General features: G+C 38.2%; 1 protein-coding gene across 3 annotated transcripts in view; it reads left to right on the top strand.

Moving 5' to 3' along the window:
* The first annotated feature begins 201 nt into the window (after nucleotides 1–201).
* The window catches only part of CSMD3 (CUB and Sushi multiple domains 3), a 1,184,516-nt gene continuing 1,166,588 nt past the window's right edge, over nucleotides 202–18,129 (top strand). For all 3 annotated transcript variants that reach the window (XM_055314112.1, XM_055314111.1, XM_055314109.1), the window contains exon 1: nucleotides 202–379. In XM_055314112.1, coding sequence (XP_055170087.1) covers nucleotides 202–379 — 178 coding nt within the window. The remainder of the gene's footprint in view (nucleotides 380–18,129) is intronic.

Here is an 18,129-nt window from a genome sequence, read left to right as displayed (position 1 = left end):
GGGGGAGAAAAAGCACAGGAAAAGACAGAATCCAGAGTAGCAGAGACTTTGTGCCCCCGTTGGAGAGATGGTTGAGTCCTCGTCAAGGTTGCTGTGGTATCCCAGAAACACCATTCACTCCGAGCTGTGACCGCGCACCACCAACAGCAACAACTCCACTGCGCCGGGCTGAGGAGCAGGAATCAGGAGCTCGCGAATAATATGAAAGGGATCCGCAAAGGGGAAAGCCGAGCAAAGGAATCCAAGCCCCGGGAGCCTGGCAGGAGAAGATGCGCTAAATGTGGCCGCCTAGACTTCATCCTGATGAAGAAAATGGGGATTAAAAGTGGATTTACGTTTTGGAATCTCGTCTTTTTACTGACGGTGTCTTGTGTGAAAGGTAGGTCTGCTTTCGGGGGGGGGGGGTCCCCTCTGCTTTGGATGGAGGTGAGCTGACTTGTCGCCGGGGAAAAAAGGCTGGTAGCTTACTTTGCAATTTGCTCCCATAAAATAATGATAATAATACTGAAGAAGGAGTTGATTCACAGCCCTCTCGCCGTCCCCCCACCCCAGATAGGAAATGCATTTTGCTTGCCAGATTTGGCGTTCAATGCAGTGATTGAGCTTGTGCTCAATAAATATTCTTGCAGTATGCTCAAACGAATACGTGAGTTGGTTCGTATAGCTTCTAACTAGTGGATATCCAGCAGAATTCCGCTGCAAGACTTTACTTGGTGGTGAGGATTACCTTGATTTCTAGTCAGCCCAGTGGGGTTTGATGCTTTGGCTAGGATACATATATTAAAGACACTCCTGCAAACGCTTTTTAACCCTTTCAGGTAGGAAAGTTACTGACATGCTAGGAATGTGCTGATGTTAATTGCATTAGGGCACAGGGGTCTTCCAAGCATCCCCTCACTAACATGAATGTCTGAATGCATATGTGAATTATTACTACGTGGGCTCTTATGCATTGATTGATAAATGCTAGGGGAGCTTCCCCCGGTAGAGGTCTGGCTTAAAATGAGGCTTTAAAAGGGTCTGAGATGCCACGAAGTGTAACGACCCACCTTTGGGGATGAATGAAGGTAGGAGGAAAGTCATTAGCTGACGACCAAAAAGAAAATCCCCAGCAAGTCTCAGCGTTCAGACAGGTAGAGTGAGTGTCACATGCACAGACAAGGGGAGGGGGTGGGTGGGATGTAAAATGTATCCCTAAGCAAGAAAGCAAGGGACAGTCAGAATCCTTGGAAGAAAAGCTGTCCTCAGGGAGAAAATAGATCTCCGGGTCTGTTCCACAACTTCTCCTGCACCCTGCTGCCCATTAATTGCTGCAAAGAATACTCAGGAGGTGTTTATGACTCATGCCACCGTTTTTGAAAAATCACCTCCCCGTACTCATGGCAGCTCAAATAGATGCGATGGATGTCGCTTTCAGTGAAGCTAGTTTCAAATCCCGGGTGTCTGTGTGTCGGGGGTGGGGGTGGAGGGTGGCTGGTGTGTGTGTGTGGGGGGGGGGTGTTTTGGCCCAGGCGCGCCAAGGCTGTCAACACAAACTGGACGCTTCTTCCTTTGTAAAGGAGTGCCTCTCTGAACCGCAATCGGGCCGCGTCTCTATGAAACAGTTTATTGTCCAGCTTGCAGCTGGCTGTCCCCCCACAGAAGGCAGTCCATTTGCATTCAGTGGAAATGATAATTCATGTTTTGGGTGGAGGGAGCTTGGAGGGGTTACCTCTCATTCTATTAGGAGCAACGATGGGTGACATGTCTCGAATTTTAATTCACATCCCTAAATGCCAAGAAGTCGTCTCTGGAGTCTGTAGCAGCAACTGTCTTGTAATCCCAACCTGCTCCTTAAAGCTTGATCTCCCCGCCCCCCCCCACACACCACCCCCCACCCCAGCCTCAGCTTAGCTCCAAGGCAAAACGCTTGTCCTAAGCGGCGTAACTACAGAGCCTAGTGCACAAAAAGCGTCTCGGGTTGCTTACAAAGGGTTCGTTTTCGTCGCCGACTCGACGTGCGAGGAGCCTCACATTTCTGCTTAGTTCGCCTGCCACTGGGAGTCGGTGGCTAAGGGATGGCCCTGGGGCTGACTGCGAGACGCGCGCTCGGCGTGGGGGAGGCGCAGGGAGCCAGCAACAGCTCCTGGCAGGAAAAATGTTGGGGTGGCTCCTGCTAGAGGATGACCGGGGGCCGAGTGCGAGTTTTCCTGTGGTACCTGTTGAGCCAAAACACATTCGAGGGGCAGATGGGGGGAGGGAGTCTCCAAAGCCGGGAGAGCACGCCAGCCTGGCGAACGCTGAACCGCGCTGCCTGCAATCACAGCCCCGCTGCCCGCACCTACCGTATGTTCTGAATGAGACGCGCCGCCGAAAAAAAAAAGAAAAAAGGAAGGGCGCGTTAATTTGGTTTAATTGGGACCAGAAACGGGACCCCACTCCTTTTACTCACAGCTCCTGGACTTTGGACTGAGACCATTGGTCTCCACTCGGTATATTCCAGGTTGAGGGACGTGGAGAAGAAAGAGTGTATCACACTCCGCTTTGGTCCCGTTCAAAATCAATTTTTCACGGAACTTAAAAAAAACATTTTAATGGTAATAAGGTCCTTCTTTGTCACTTATCTGCCACTCGGAAGGTCTCTCCTATATTTTACAAGTTGGAACGCGGTCTTCGAATTCCGAGAAGCAAACTTCCATGGGCCGTGGGCTTTAGATCCGTTCCCTATCATCGGCGGATGGTGCCGATCTTAACAGTCGCTTATTCGCCTTTCCCCTCTTCTTATTTAATTTAATTTCACCTCAGTCTCGAGGTTTTCCTAAAACCATGATTGCAGAAATTGCTTAAAAGGTGTTTCCCCCAATGTCTACGCCCGCTTTGTTTTCCACACTGTTTCTTCTGGATTCTTGGGCCCAAAGGACAGCTCAGAATGGGGAGTCGTTTTAAGGGCTTTGCAGGTCCTAATCTAGGCGAGCAGGAGTGTTCGGCAAGTCCGAGGTGCGCGATTTTCTACGTAAACAGCTCAGGCCACAGAATTCCACCTCCGGCCCATACTTTTCATTCCTTCACCATCTCACCTCCGCCTGCAACAGCAACGACAAAGAGGCTCAGTGGGAGGAAACGCCTCAGAGTAGAAGACAAAGTGGCCTCCCGTCGCAGGCCTGGGCTGCTCCAATGGGGTTGAAATGACAGCCAACCTTCTCTGGCCATTTTATCTCCACTGTCAGCATCTCATAAAAAAAGGTGGCGGAGGGAGGGCACCAAAGCGGGGTGAGGAGCTGCTTAGACCTGACACATGCTTATTTTGAGGACACACACACACACGCGCGCGCGCGCGCGCGCGCCCTCGCGAGCGCGCGGGGCCGCGCAGGCAGGCAGAGGTTTTTGACACGCAGCCTGCAGCTGCAGCGCGTCTGTTGAGGTCTCACTCACAGACAAACTGTGACTCTCCAAGTCGTGCTTCAACGTCCCGCCCACGTAAACAGACACGCAGGGGTACTTTCCCACGCTCCATCTCGGGAGACCACACAGCCAGTGCGGAAGGTGCCATGCAAAGGGGACAGGAGCCCTGCGAAGGTACAGAAAGCCTTGACCTCGGTGGACAGGTGGGAGCCAGTGTGCGGCGTCCCGCACCCTGCATCGGGGAGTGCTTCCAGGGGCTCCGGCAGGACCCTGGACTTCGAGAAGGATCCACGTTTCTGCGTGCTCCGGGATTCCAAGGAGCTCCTACTCCCGCTCTTCTGGAAGAGTGGGTTTCACATCCTCTTCCCCGGCTAAAAAGGGGCGCGGGGTCCCCGCGGGAGGAGAGCTGCCGGCGAACCCTGACGCATCTTTCGCCTTAGCCAGGGTGGCCGCGCCCCGGAGGTCTCAGACCCCTGCGAGTCCTGGGGACTGAGAGCCTCACTCCTCGCCCTCGGGCCACAGTCCGACGACCCTACAGAAAATACCTGTCAGGTCAGAAAAGCTTGAGGGAGCTTTTCACCAGGGAATGGAGGGAGTTAAAGTCTTCACGAAACAGCAATGACAACAAACAAACAAACAAAATCCAAATAAATAAAACCCACCCCCCCACGCCCCCCTTCATCGCCACCATCAAAACCCTTCCCTTGAGGTTAGCAGGTCTGAGATACCTGCTGGGAGATAAAACGGTGTGTTTGAGTCAGGGGTCCCGCTGCAGTTTGGACAGGTATCCTCCCGTCTTTTTCCTTCGGGAATACTTTCTGATTTCCTCTAGAAAGCCAGGCTCCATGAAATCTCAAAGAACCACCCGAGGCTGAAACTGAGAGCCTGACTTGGCCTGGGCGCGTGCGTGTGTGTTTCTGGGAGGAGGGGATCCCCGTGGATTGACACCGAGGGGCCTTCGCGAAGCCTGCAGAGTGCATGTGTCCGTCGGTGTGGGGGTCCGGGCCTGAAATGCGTGGCAGGTAGCACACGTTTCTGTTCCCCGGACTCTGGATGGTCGGTGGTGCGGTGGACACTGCCGCCGCGCTGTCCGGAGGGGGCACCGAGAAAAGTCCCTTTCCCCAAGCTGACCGCAGCGCTGCCCTCCCTCAAACAACTTCTCCAGTGATGGGCACTCAGGGAGTTGGAAAAACTCACTGGGGACCAAGTAATTGGGATTGCTGTCCCTCTACGACCCCTTCTTCCCCACCCCAGCTCGGTCACTGGGGAGAAAGGGAAGCAGCAGCCGGTCCCAGGGTTCAAGCGCCGCAAGGGCTTAGCTGGACCGTAGGGGAAAGGGCAGAAGAAATGAAGCAGCATGGGGTTAACCCATCACCCCGTGATCCTCCACCCGCGCTGCTGGAGTGGCCAGCTCAGGGTTGAAAGCCGGACGCGCACAGGGATTGCAGCACATTGCAGAATAATAATGAAGCAGGACGACCAAAGAAAGAAAGATCGACCCATCGACCCAGGCATCAGACGAGTTCCCTTCTCCCTGAACACGTCGCCTTCGGGGAGGCTTTGCACCACCAAGTTGCTAAGCCAACCCAATTTACCGCCCTGAAAAACCTTGAGCAGCTCCCAGAATTCTGAGCTGAACTTCTCCTGGACAGTTACCTTGTCGAAATTGTTCTGAAATGTCATTTTGCAGCACTGTGTTTTCCTGAATCTTCTAGTGTTGGGGGATTGGGTGGGGGAGGGGGGAAGGCTGCATCAAGCCTGTGTAGGAAGACTGTGTGAGAAGAAATAATTAAGGAGCAGGGCTCAGCTCCTTGAAAACCTGATGCCAGCTTCCTTGAGATCCTTCAAGGAGAACAGGCATAGAATTACTCTAGGAGCATAGACTCAGTTGCAGTAGTTGTTGTTGCTCTTCATTATATTAATTAGCTTTGCTATTTGTGGGATAGCTGAATAGATTTTGGGTATATATGTCTTTTCCTTGAACACACAATCTGGTATCTAAGGAAACGGTGAAATAATAAAGCAACAGCAAATGGCATCTACACATGATTCTATATATAGTAAAACTCTATCACAAGTGAGCTCTTATAAAAGGAGAGGTAAAGCAATTAATAATGTCTTTGTACTTATGTGGGGACCCTCTATTGCAAAAATACTTGTTGAAGATCTCAAATTCAAATAACTGAAAGGGACTTAACTGAACTTCACTAATCTCCAAATACCCTCCTCCTTGTATACCAAAAGGTGACTTTCTTCTCAACATCAGGGTCTCCAGAAAGGGCTTCAATGTTTTGTCCAGTTTGTTAAAATTACTGTGAAACACCAACAACATGTCTACTAAGGAAGCTGTTACTTTGGGCAATATGACTATTTGAGAAAATAGGCCATTTTGTACTTCAAAGTCCAAAGTTTGAAAGATTAGAAGTAAAATGATTGCAAATTAAAGATTAGAAAAAATGTGTGAGATACAAATTCAACTTAAGGCCTATCTATCTATCTATCTATCTATCTATCTATCTATCTTAAAACATAGCTTCTAAAACATTTCTCTCTCTTTAGTCCATTCCATTTTCTCATAGGACAAAGGGGTATGTAGTTTAGGGATACAGTGGAAATTCTGATGGGGCTTTTGAATGAGTTCTGCTAAGGATGTTAGAACAGATACTATTGTTACCAAATTCATCTTTTCCTTCTTAAACAGGTGAGTGCTTCACGGTATTTTCCAAAGAGATCAATCTCCATCTCTGCAAGGTTTTCTCAGAATTAGGCCCCTTTTAAGGCTCATTCTTACCAGGAATATCACATTTACAAATGTATTGAGAAAATTTCAACACCTTCTTGTATTCAGGGATTCAGTGTTGATGGTCATCCTTCTGCCTCTCAAGCCTCCAATCTTGTAGCCATCAAATGCATTTCATGCCATCAAACCCTTTGTTAAGCTACTGCTTGGTGCTGCTTAAAGATTCCTAAGGATTGATATTTTCTATATAATCATGGCCTATTGACCACAAGCCCATTTGAAATCTCCTCTAGAAAGTCTACATTTTCAGCATTCATCTGCATCACACACCTTGTAATTGGACAAATAAAGATATCAATGGTAATCACGTGGTATTAGATATCACAATATTATTCAATCAGCTTTTAAATGCTAGCACTACAATGATTTTCTAAGTGTTCCTGAACAAATAGCATCAACATTCTCTGTAAGCTTGTTAGCTTACATCTCAGGTGCCCAACCAAGGCTTACTGAATGCCCTGGTAGTTGGGCACAGACATTTGTTTTTAACATCCAGGTAATTCTGTTGTTTGATAATTCTCTAAAGTTTGAGAAATTCTCTAAGGTTTGAGAACCACTATAGCAAAGACTGAATTATGGAGCTACTGAGATCCGAAGTCAAATCATGATTTTTGCCAGCAGTTATATCTGTACTAGCAACTCAGCTTTCCTAAACCCCAGTTCTATTATCTATTAAAAAACAAAAGAAAACAAAAGAGATATAGAATATCAGTGGTCCGATAGGGAGAGGAAGATTATACATTTAACATATATATTGCCGGGTAGCTATCATCAGTATTATTCAAATGCATTTCCATCTGCAAAGTCAGTGTAAATTCCCACATACTACATCCCTAACTTGTAGCCCTAACTTGTCCATAGCAATAAATAAAAAATGTAGCAGCTTCTTACTAGCCATTATTTCACTTTGGCCACGTTCCCAGGCTATTATATACTGGAGAAAAACTCTGAAACTTCTGCTTATCACACTTACATAGTTACTTCAGGCTCCATGCAGCGGGGCAGACCCATAGCTTAAAAATGTTACCCCTGCTGTCAGGCTAATTTCATCCACTACATTCCAACATTAATTTAATATCAATTGATTAAAATACCAAATTTTTAATTCGTCTTGTCACAAATTGTGATGTTTACAGAACTCTGGAAGAGTTCTTAAATATTAGCTAGTTCACTGATCATGTTTTTTTTTACAGGGAATGCACATGCCTAGAAAGGATAAGTGATTTTTACTAGGTTATAAAGTTCATTAGCTCCAGAACTGAGACAAGATCATTGGACAGTCAAGTTCACATTCAACTCTCTTTCTATCATACCTTATCAGGCTTACTAGAGTTTAGTCAGATGACATCAATGAAGAGGGTCACAGAAGTTAAAATATGAGTACCATATATCAATTAGTATTATATAAAGTATTAGTGATTATATGTTTCATGGTAATTTTAAAAAATCATTAACCAGGGCAGCCCGGGTGGCGCATCGGTTTAACGCTGCCTACAGCCCAGGGTGCCATCCTGGAGACCCAGGATCAAGTCCCACGTTGGCTCCCTGCATGGAGCCTGCTTCTCCCTCTGCCTGTGTCTCTGCCTTTCTCTCTCAATCTGTGTCTCTCATGAATAAATAAATAAAATCTTAAAAATAAATCATTAACCACTAAAGTTTTGTAGAAGACAAAAAGAAATAGTTATGGAATGAAAATATTTTCTGAGCTTCATATAATATGTAACATCAAATAGTAACATCTTCAATAAAATCTATGTAAGTCTTATAAGTCAATAAAAATAAAATCAGTGTATTGAATTTTTTTATGTCTCAAAGAATTTTAAGGAATAGTATTTAAAATCAAATTCTCATTTATTTATTCTTACAATCTGGACATAATTTCTTATTTAAAAGCTTTTGAATCTAGAAAATCTGTTCTGAAATTGTTTTTTCATGTTTTTATTATATTTAAGCCATATTAACATAAAATTTATGCAGTCCCTCTCATCTGCATTTACAACTGTATATTTCTCTCACATGATCTATTTAAGACAATGGTGTCATTCAAAACTCTACCATATAAATTAATTGTAAGAACAATTGATAATGTTAGGGATTATATTCAATTTTAGTGATATGTGAAATATTTTAAAACTCTCTTTAAGATATGAGTAAAATCTCCAAAATTATGAATACTACTACATTTGAAAGGTTTAAATGTTCAGAAAGTGATTGAAATATACAAAAAGTAAAGAGTGATTCTCTTAAAAGCTATATTTGTAATGTTCAAAACTATAAAGTCCTTCTTCCTTGATTTGTTTTATGTTAACAGATTTTAAAGGGGTATTTATGATTATATAGTTTTAAATAATGAGGAAGTTTTTCAAACCTATGACAAGTTTAAAAAAATACTTGATGCCACTTTGAGAGGAAATTTTTAAATGGAAACAGACTCTGCAGAAATGGATTTATTAAATCTCATATAACATTGGAAAATCTAGGACTACATTCTAGTTTTCCATTAAATAAGTCCATTAGGTTGACTCTAGAATGCTCAAAAGTGCTTCCTATAGGGGATATAGGATATTATTACATTTGGGGAAATAGTACCAGGGTAGAATTCTTTGTTATGTCTCCCTTTCTCTCTCTTTTAATGTAGAAATCTCATGCTAAACCTTTTCTATAAAGTGTACAATTTACATCTTAAACAGTGGTTCTCTCCCTCATTTTCCTGTTTTGACTTCTAACAAGCATCTTGTGAGATGGCTGTTATCTCCTATATACAGATTATTATCTCCATTTACAAATTATCCACATTTTCTGAGGCCAGAGAGGTATAATGACTTTCCATGGTCATAAGGTTAGTTAGTTGTTGAGTGAAATCTGAAATTATAATAGATTCAGAAGCTCATAGACTTATTGAAAGTTGAAACTATAAGAGCCTAAGTTCCTAATTAAACTTGAGTTTCAAGAGAAAAACTGAGACCTTCAGAATTTAATTTAAAAGAAAGACTAAAATTAATGTTCAGTGTATATATATGTATAGAGTATGTAAATATATATATAATCTTACAGTAATACATAAGTTGTTTTATAATCTTCAACGTTGTTTGCTCAAGTTGGCTGAAATGATTCTCCTAACAGTCCAGCAGGACAAATGTAAAAGATATTTTTAGTCTTGTAAAGAATAGTAAGTGAAGTAAATGCACAGTAATGCATGTCACTACAAGATATAAAACTATTTAGTGCATTTAGTATAAAACAGCAGAACCAAAATTTATAACTCTTAGATTCTAACCCAATACTCTTGAGTAAAATGTAAAATTTATAAATGCATATGAATATAAGAACATCACAAATAAAATAATACTTGAATATAAAATGTTTTACCAATTGTATCATAGACCTTGGCAAATAAATTTGTTCCATTTTGTACCTTAATTGTCCATTCAGTTCTATAGAATTTTAATAATGTGAAAGTTCTTATAACTAGTCTAGTGTCTAATAGTCAGGAAATGGGCATTAGATTTATTTGTGGGGGCAAAGGAATGTGCTTTAAAAACATCATATCCAAGCTGCATCCACATACTCTACTTCATTCCATAGCTGCATCCTAACTAAAAATATATGAATAGTGATGTAAGAAGAGACAAGTCAGAAAAATGAAGTGACTCGGCAAGATTTAAAAGGTGCAAAATAGGGGATCCCTGGGTGGCTCAGCGGTTTAGCACCTGCCTTCGGCCCAGGGCATGATCCCAGAGTCCCGGGATAGAGTCCTGCATTAGGCTCCCTGCATGGAGTCTGCTTCTGTTTCTGTCTCTCTCTCTCTCTCTTTCATGAAATAAATAAATAAAATCTTTAAAACAACAACAACAACAACAACAAATAAAGGGTGTAAAATAGTCTTTAAATTTCCTGTCTAGTCTAAGTTTCTCTTAATTTTTGGGTACTGCTTTATGAGCTACTTTATTTAGTCATAATTGGTTTATGGGAATAAACCTCCTTGAGAGAGACTACTGTGCCTTACCCAAAATCATGACCAGACTCAAAATAGTATTTCCTGAAGCAGTCATGTAAGGAGACACAGTTACAGAAATGTAATAATAATGGTAAATGATAAACATTTAATTTAAAGATTAACCTAAAAATTAAATAGAGGCATTGAAATATACACCATCATCTATAAAAGAAAAAAAATGCAACTATATATGTACTCAACTATATTTAAATATAAAAAAATAGTGTTACCTTTTCTTGTGAAGGTGATAAAATCTATTTTCATATATAACAAAAGCACTTTTGTCCTTTCTGAACTTTTGACTTTCCCGATATAAATCGACCTTTTTCTTACTTGCATTATTAAAATTTCATTTGTGAATATAATTTTAGAGATGTCATTTTAACCTACATTTTTTCTTTTAAAGCTCAGATATCTTAAAAATGCCTTCATGTAGATTATTCATAGAATATACTTATTATGTTGGATACTTTTTAATGAGACATTCTTATTTTAAATAATTTTGTATCTTACAATAGCTAGATGCAGATTTCTCCTAAGTTGGTAAAAGTCAGGCATAAAGGTACATCTAAAATCTGTCTCCTAGTCTATTTCCTACCATTTTGCATTTCAGAATTTTATTTAATGTTGGAAATTGACTATCAGCCAAATTCTCCATTTTAAAATTGATTCTAATAATTCACTTTATTGAAATTTTAAATTACATATCAGCATTTTTTTTTATTTTGGTGATGGGAATGGGAAGCAGATTGATAATTGAATGCCTTTTCTTGAGCTTGTTAATATTCCCATTCATAGTTACTTAATAAAATTATCAGTTCTGTTTTATTGTTTTATATTATTCTAATTTCTCAGATATCTATTTTAGTTTTCTACAGGGACTTACCTTTTATTTTTTGTTTGTTTACATCATGAGAGTTGTCTGACTTGAAAGAAATCTGAAGAAAAAATGTTAATTTCATTTTCTCTTACAATGCCAGATAAGTACCTGAGATTTACCAAGTCAATAATTTAAAAACATATTTTTAAGCTGTTTTTATTATGAGTGTGTTAATAGAAGAGAATATGAATCTAGTCTGTTGTTAAAAAGCTTTAATTCAGGCAATCTGTAAATTTTAGAAATGGTTCTGTTTTCAATATATGAACCATTATTTTCATATATAGGAATGACTCTTTGAATCTGTTATTGGAGGTGTAATTTGAATTTCCCCCAAATTTTGGTAATGAATTTATGCTGATCAATCTGCATGTTCTAATATGGAGCTCTGTGTTGCTAAAAGCTTCATTTGCAAGATAACAGATCAAAGTTAGGGAAAACAGGTGGAATAAATACAAGGAAATATCCTAGAGATGAAACATGCTACCTTGGATTTATTGACTCCATGCTCTAAATGACTGAACTATGTAGTCTTGGCAAAATATTTACTCTGTTCACATATATAGAGAAACTCTGAGTTAAAGTTTTTTGGCTGATGTCTAAATCAAAACAGCTGAACTGATTCAAATGTTTTGTGTAAACAAATTTGCATCCATGCTGCTAATTTGTGTGCCAACTTCCAGCTTCATAGTTTCTAAGATGATGGAGATGATAAACTCTCTTAAATGAAGTTTGCAATAGAAATGTTGACAGGCCTATGATTACCTGTATTGAGTTCATGTCCAATGGTCTTTTCATGGCTTTTAAAGAAAAATTTTCATCTATAAATCCAACTAGTACTTGACTGCTCTTTTATCTGTTAAATCTTTTTAAAAGAGGTCAAAGAGAAACTCTTAAAATCAATTTTCTAGCAAAGTGCCAGGAGATCTTTAATATCTGTGTTAGCTTGACAGTGTTCATTAATATATTAATAGATGAAAATCAGAAATGACATTTTGAACTTAATTCTTAAATATCACCAATGTGTAAGTCCTTAGAAATTAACCATTTTTCTATAATTTCAAGATTACTACTTATTTTTTACCTCTCATCTCATAGATTATTGAATCTCTGTATTTTATAATTGTAATTTTATAATTCCTTCAAAAGCAAAATTCTCAAAGCCCTCAAAAGAAATTGGAAGATGTTAGACAGGTTATATCTTGTGCTGTTTCATGTAAATATCACCTTAATTATTTCCATCCTTTTCTTTGGGCTAAAGTTTGATTTGGTTTAGTAAGCCTTTTGTTAGAATAGTATTATTTTGAATTAATACTGTGGTTTTGACATGGTTTAAGTTAAGAGTTGTGAAAGACTATGGTTGGTAGATTTTATTTCCACAAAATAATCAGTAGCTTATTTATCAGTTCTGGGACTCATTAACCCTTTCCCTCACCCATCAATCATTTATTGAGGGCCAATATGGATCAATATGTTTAGGAGATAACGATGAAGATCTAGTCACTACTCTAAAACAATAACGGTTTTTATTTATTTTTTTTAAAGATTTTTTTTCATAGTGATGCAGAGAGAGAGAGAGAGAGAGAGAGAGAGAGGCAGAGACACAGGCAGAGGGAGAAGCAGGCTCCATGCAGAGAGCCTGACATGGGACTCCATGCCGGGACTCCAGGATCATGCCCTGGGCTGCAGGCGGCGCTAAACCGCTGCACCACCGGGGCTGCCCTAACAGTTTTTATTTTGAACTAGGTTTCTTGTGAATATAATAAATAGCAAAGCAATATGGTTATTGTGAAATTGTGTGGTTTTTCAATGGATTCTCTTATCATAAAATATCAATATAGCTTACACCACCTTTATTTCTGCATCTTGTATTTTAAATCTTTATCCTATCACAGAAAAGTGTTAACAGTCTACAAACATGGAGAAACTTTCCAATGCAATGTGTCATTTTGTGATCTAATGTAATTTTCCCTTGTAAATTTCAATTAAAAATGTTTATTGACTCCTATCTGTTCAGCCAACTGATATTAACTAGTTCATTGCATATTAATGAAGAGTTCGCATATATTTCTATAACAGTGCTTGTAAAAATATTTTGTTATCAGCAAATTGTGTTTCGTATCCATTTTTCCTGCCCCAGAACTCACTAGCTTGCTAATGCTTTCAAATTTGAATTCAAATCTCTACCCCTTTAGTTCACAAAAAATAAGTATTGAGCTAACCTCAACACATGCAAAGAAGAAAAACAAGTAATTAAATACAATGATAACAGATTCGGTCATAGTTTTCTATTCCTTATTTTTTGTCTTTATTGGAGAACTATAGAAGCAGATTGTGTCTTGCTTTGTTTTTAATTTGTGATTTAAAGAACAATAGAAGGATATATGAATAGTTATAGGAAGAAATACTGACATTGGGACAATGCCAATTTGCTACATAGGAGTTAAGTAAAATGATCTATCTTTACAAGGTTAGATCATTCTCTAAATTTGATCTTATATTTTACATTCTTTTCATCACCCCCTACCCCCGCATTCAAACTTTGATGAGTCATGTTATTTTAATATTTGTAAAAACATCCTGCTTCATGATTGTCATCTCCCTATCCTTTTTCACATTCCATAAAGCTCAGTTCTTGGTGATCTAATGGTGATTTAATGTGTAAGAAACCAAATTTAATGTTTAATACAATACATATTAAGGGTTTTTCTATTTCTAAGTTTCAGAATCTTGACTCTTAATGAAAGATCAAAATCAAACATTTCCATTATCGATGCAAATTGCTATCTTCTGTACTTAGATTATGTCAGTGATAAAAGTAAATCAAGAAGGTTGAGATAAAAAGAACTTTGGGTAACATGAATAGTTTTACTTAACTTGGTACAACTGAAAGAAGGAATCATGTGAACCACATTGAATTTCTAACGCTCTCCACAATACATAGCACTGGCTCCATTTATTGGGATCCATTACTAATGCATAGGAGTTAATTTGCAGGATATGTTGATCTGGTTCCACCACCATCTCAAAACTCACATCTAAGCTCCTTCCTTTCTTTGATATAACAGAAGAAAGCAGTCCTTCTACATTTCACAAAGCTGTATTATACAAAGGACCCTGCACTGCCTTTCTATTCATTTGGTTTTCCTTCTTAAGTCCCAATTCTTTTTTCTTTCAAAGTATTAATGATAATTTACATATAACAACTGTGTCATAACATGGGCTGTTTGTTTAAAATGCAATGGGGAGGCTTTCAGGCTGGCTTGTTTTTTTGTCAGTACACAAGAAAAATCTCAGAAAAGCCACCTAAAAGTTGTATAGCCAGCCTTTATGAAACGATGTAAATGGGTATGATTAGTTGAGGTCACAGTTTGGAACAAGTATCTTTGCTAATTTAGCTAGTTCTGAGAAGGGTGTTTGGTTAAAAGAGGCAACTATTAACACACACTTCAAATACTTTCTAAACCACAAATTAAATGCAGTCAAAGAAATTTTGTTAATAATGAGTAAACACAAGGTAAAATAAATATATGCATTTTCATTAATTGCAGCTTTAAGCCCAAATATTCACTTTTTATGAATTCTGTCTCCTGTATTTCCATTTCAATTTTTATAATAGCTTATTTTACATGTGAAAACACTTCCCTCTATAAGGCAAATCATTAGGCATTTCTGTTTCTTCTGATTCTTCATTTCTTTCCTCATTTTCATGGCAGGAAAAGAAACTGATGTTCCTTGTCTGTTACTGTGGACTATGAGTGCCTCTCATTTAAGCATCTCTATTTGGAGTGACTGATAGACTTAACTGCTTATTAAATTTGAGGAAACAACTTAGGAAGAGAAATTTAGCTAACATGTGAAGAAAATCGGTTTCAAATCCTGCCTGCTCAACTCAGAACCCTTGTTCTTTTCATCACACCAAACAGGATTTCATCAACTTTGAGGATTAAAAAAAAAAAATTCTGAAATTGAGACGAATTCTGAATTCTTTCACATGGATAAGGTTATTTCTTTTCTAGAGTGAGTATTTCTGAACATGGAACAATTTATTTTACGTGCTTTAAGATGAAGGGAAGGCAACAGAAACAGGAGAAGTCAGGGGTAACAATTTAGAAAGGTCAGACTAGCTATGTTGCCAGAGGGACAGGGCTCATGTTAGTGTTTGGACATGCTTTGTTGAATTCTTTATTAAGTTACAGTTTACAGTTAGAATGAAAAAATATGTACTGTGGAAAAAACTTAGGTGTTATGTTATCATAGTTACGTCTTGTATTTAATGTGGCCTGATAATGTTTTTTGTTTTTCTTTTTACAAATTAAAATAGATAGAAGGGGAGCCTTAATTGCAATGTGTATATAAGGTCTTAATTCTCATTTACTTATACTCTTTTTTTATTTTCAGTAACCCAAACTTCAAGGAAAACTTACTGTAAATTTATTTCTTAGAAATGTAGAAGAAATGTAAAAGAAATCATGTTTCTTTAAACTATAACTCTTATTGAGTAAAAGAGAATACTTCAAAAAATCTTAAATTACCCACCTTGAATCTCCATACTGAACTCAGTACCTTATAAACAGAGTAAGGACTCAATAAACATCTGGGGACTTGAATTGGATTATAGTTAATTGAATTCATTAATTTAGTTTAGGTCCAACCTGTACTCAGAAAAATCAATCTATATTGCCCAAATCTTTCAGTTGTTATAGACTCCTAATGTTTCTCTTAACAGTGGCTACTGATATCTAGGAAATAAGATAATTTATTAAAAAATACATAGCTATTCGGTTTGTAAAAGTAGAAATCACCTTTACTACTTTCATTTTTGAATATATAATCAAGTTTCTTTTACTTAAATAATCTGCATTAAAGTCTCTCACCTCAAAATGTCACTACCTTCATTATCATTACAGTAAGAATCCAAGGTATTAGCAAGTCCTGATAAATTACCCTTGTTATCAGAAATAATTGTTCATTGTGAGGTCCCTTCACAACATATTTTCAAATAATGCTCAATTCTTTGGAGACCAAATGAATTTGGAAACATTTACTATTATTCTCAATCTCTAATTTGATAGAAGATGAATTCTAATACCAGCTACATCCTTACCAGCCAAGTGACCTCAAGCGCCATTTTCCTTTAAGCTCCATTTCCTTCTCTCTTATATTCTCTGTAAACTTCATATTATCTTCATACCAAATGGATCAGTATGAGAAAGTACTCTATGAAGTATACATTGCCATAAGTAATGATTTTGCAACAACAGTGACTACTGTAGTATTTTTTTGAAAATAAGTGGATGACAAGTTGTGGCTTTGTGTGTGTATGACTGTACATATAGAATAGATTTTGATCACTGCCTACTTTTTAATAAGGGAAATTCTATTTTACCTCCCTAACCAGCCAATATTTGTCAAGATGACTCTATATATCTCCCAGATGCAATAGCTATGGTGCTAATATATATTTTTCAGAATTCTCAAAATGGTTGTTCCTGGTCAAATTTTTCATGAAAGTATATCCCCAGGGCACCTGGGTGGCTCAGTGGTTGAGCATCTGCCTTCGACTCAAGTCAGGATCCCTGGGTCCTGGGATCAGGCTCCCCGCAGGGAGTCTGTTTCTCCCTTTGCCTATGTCTCTGCCTCTCTCTGTGTCTCACAAATAAATAAAATCTAAAAAAAAAAAAAAGTATATCTCCTATTAGAAAGTTCCAAATGTACTAACAAGGAAGTTCCACTTTAAATTCTTATTTAACCATTATATTTCTGACTTCAGTTTGATTTCTTGATATTGTTCTTGAAACAAGTCTATATCTGATAATAAACTGTTGAGGTTGCCCATATGTATCCAGAGGAAACTGAGTCCTATATGATCTTAGACTTTTTAATGGTTCAGAGGTATGAGGACCATACGAAGGGACCAGTGATTCTGAACAAAATAGAATTCAGTTTACACTTAAAGAGTAAAATAAAATAGAATTTTTTAAAACAGGATTTAATATTCTTCATCCACCATAGGTGATCGTAGTTTGGGATTTAGGAGGTTTTTTTTTTTTGTACACATTTATTTTGCTTTCTTATTCTATATATGGCTTTTCTGGAGTGGATTTTTAGTTGCTTTGTTTTAAACAAAACAAGTCTGCTCTCCAGTTTAAAATATATCCCTACTTCTTCAACTTATTGAAATGGTATCTCTCCTCCTCTGGATGTTCTTTAGTTGAAATTAAACTCTTCTTTCCTCATATCAACCTTAAATTTCATTTGTATCAGAATTATAGTTCTTACCACAATCTGCCTTGATTTCAGTAATTTATGCATACTCTTACCGCCCTCATTTAACACAGAAATATGAGAGGTCAGTGGCTGTGTACTTGGCAACTTTCCATCTCCAGGGAATCTTACACTGTGCTCTAGAGCAGAAATGTAATAGATGATCATTGTTTTAAATAATACTGAAATAGAACAGAATATTAACTGACCTACCATTTTCTGAAATTCAAAATATTATCTTGTATATACTTATTTTATTTATTAGTAATTAATGTGTTGATATTTCTTTTTTCTCTGTCTCCTGTAATCTTTTGTTATAATATATTGGGTTTTAGTTCTCCCATGAGTTTTCTAATTTGCCATTTGATTTAATTTTGTGCCATTTTACTTGCTTTTGCTTGTCTTTTAAAATTTATTTTAGAATTTGAAATTTCTTTTGAAGCATTACTTATATTTCTGAAAATATATGGGCATATTGCTTCAGGTGTTTTACTTTTATAAAAGAAAAAAAATGAGGCAGCCTATCAATTGTGTTGTAACTGTTTCTCTTAGATATTTACACTTCCTCAAGGTGTGTTATCTCAAATCATTCATAAACTCCTATTTTCATGACCTACTATTTTTCTTTGAAGTATGAAACAATGATAGTATTTAAGACATCATTGAAGTTTTCTTCTGAAACATCTTCTGTGCAACTTCCTACTATCTCTGTTGATACTGCCTTTCAGATCATAAAAAAGACAATTTCTTCCAACTATGACTTCCTCATTGCTTTTATTTCCTCCTATGTCTCCATTCTATTATATT

Source organism: Nyctereutes procyonoides, unplaced genomic scaffold (genome assembly GCF_905146905.1).
Source record: "Nyctereutes procyonoides isolate TBG_1078 unplaced genomic scaffold, NYPRO_anot_genome, whole genome shotgun sequence".
Taxonomy (NCBI): Eukaryota; Metazoa; Chordata; class Mammalia; order Carnivora; family Canidae; genus Nyctereutes; species Nyctereutes procyonoides.
The sequence above is the reverse complement of the archived record's forward strand: the minus strand, read 5'-3'. Positions and strand labels throughout refer to the sequence as shown.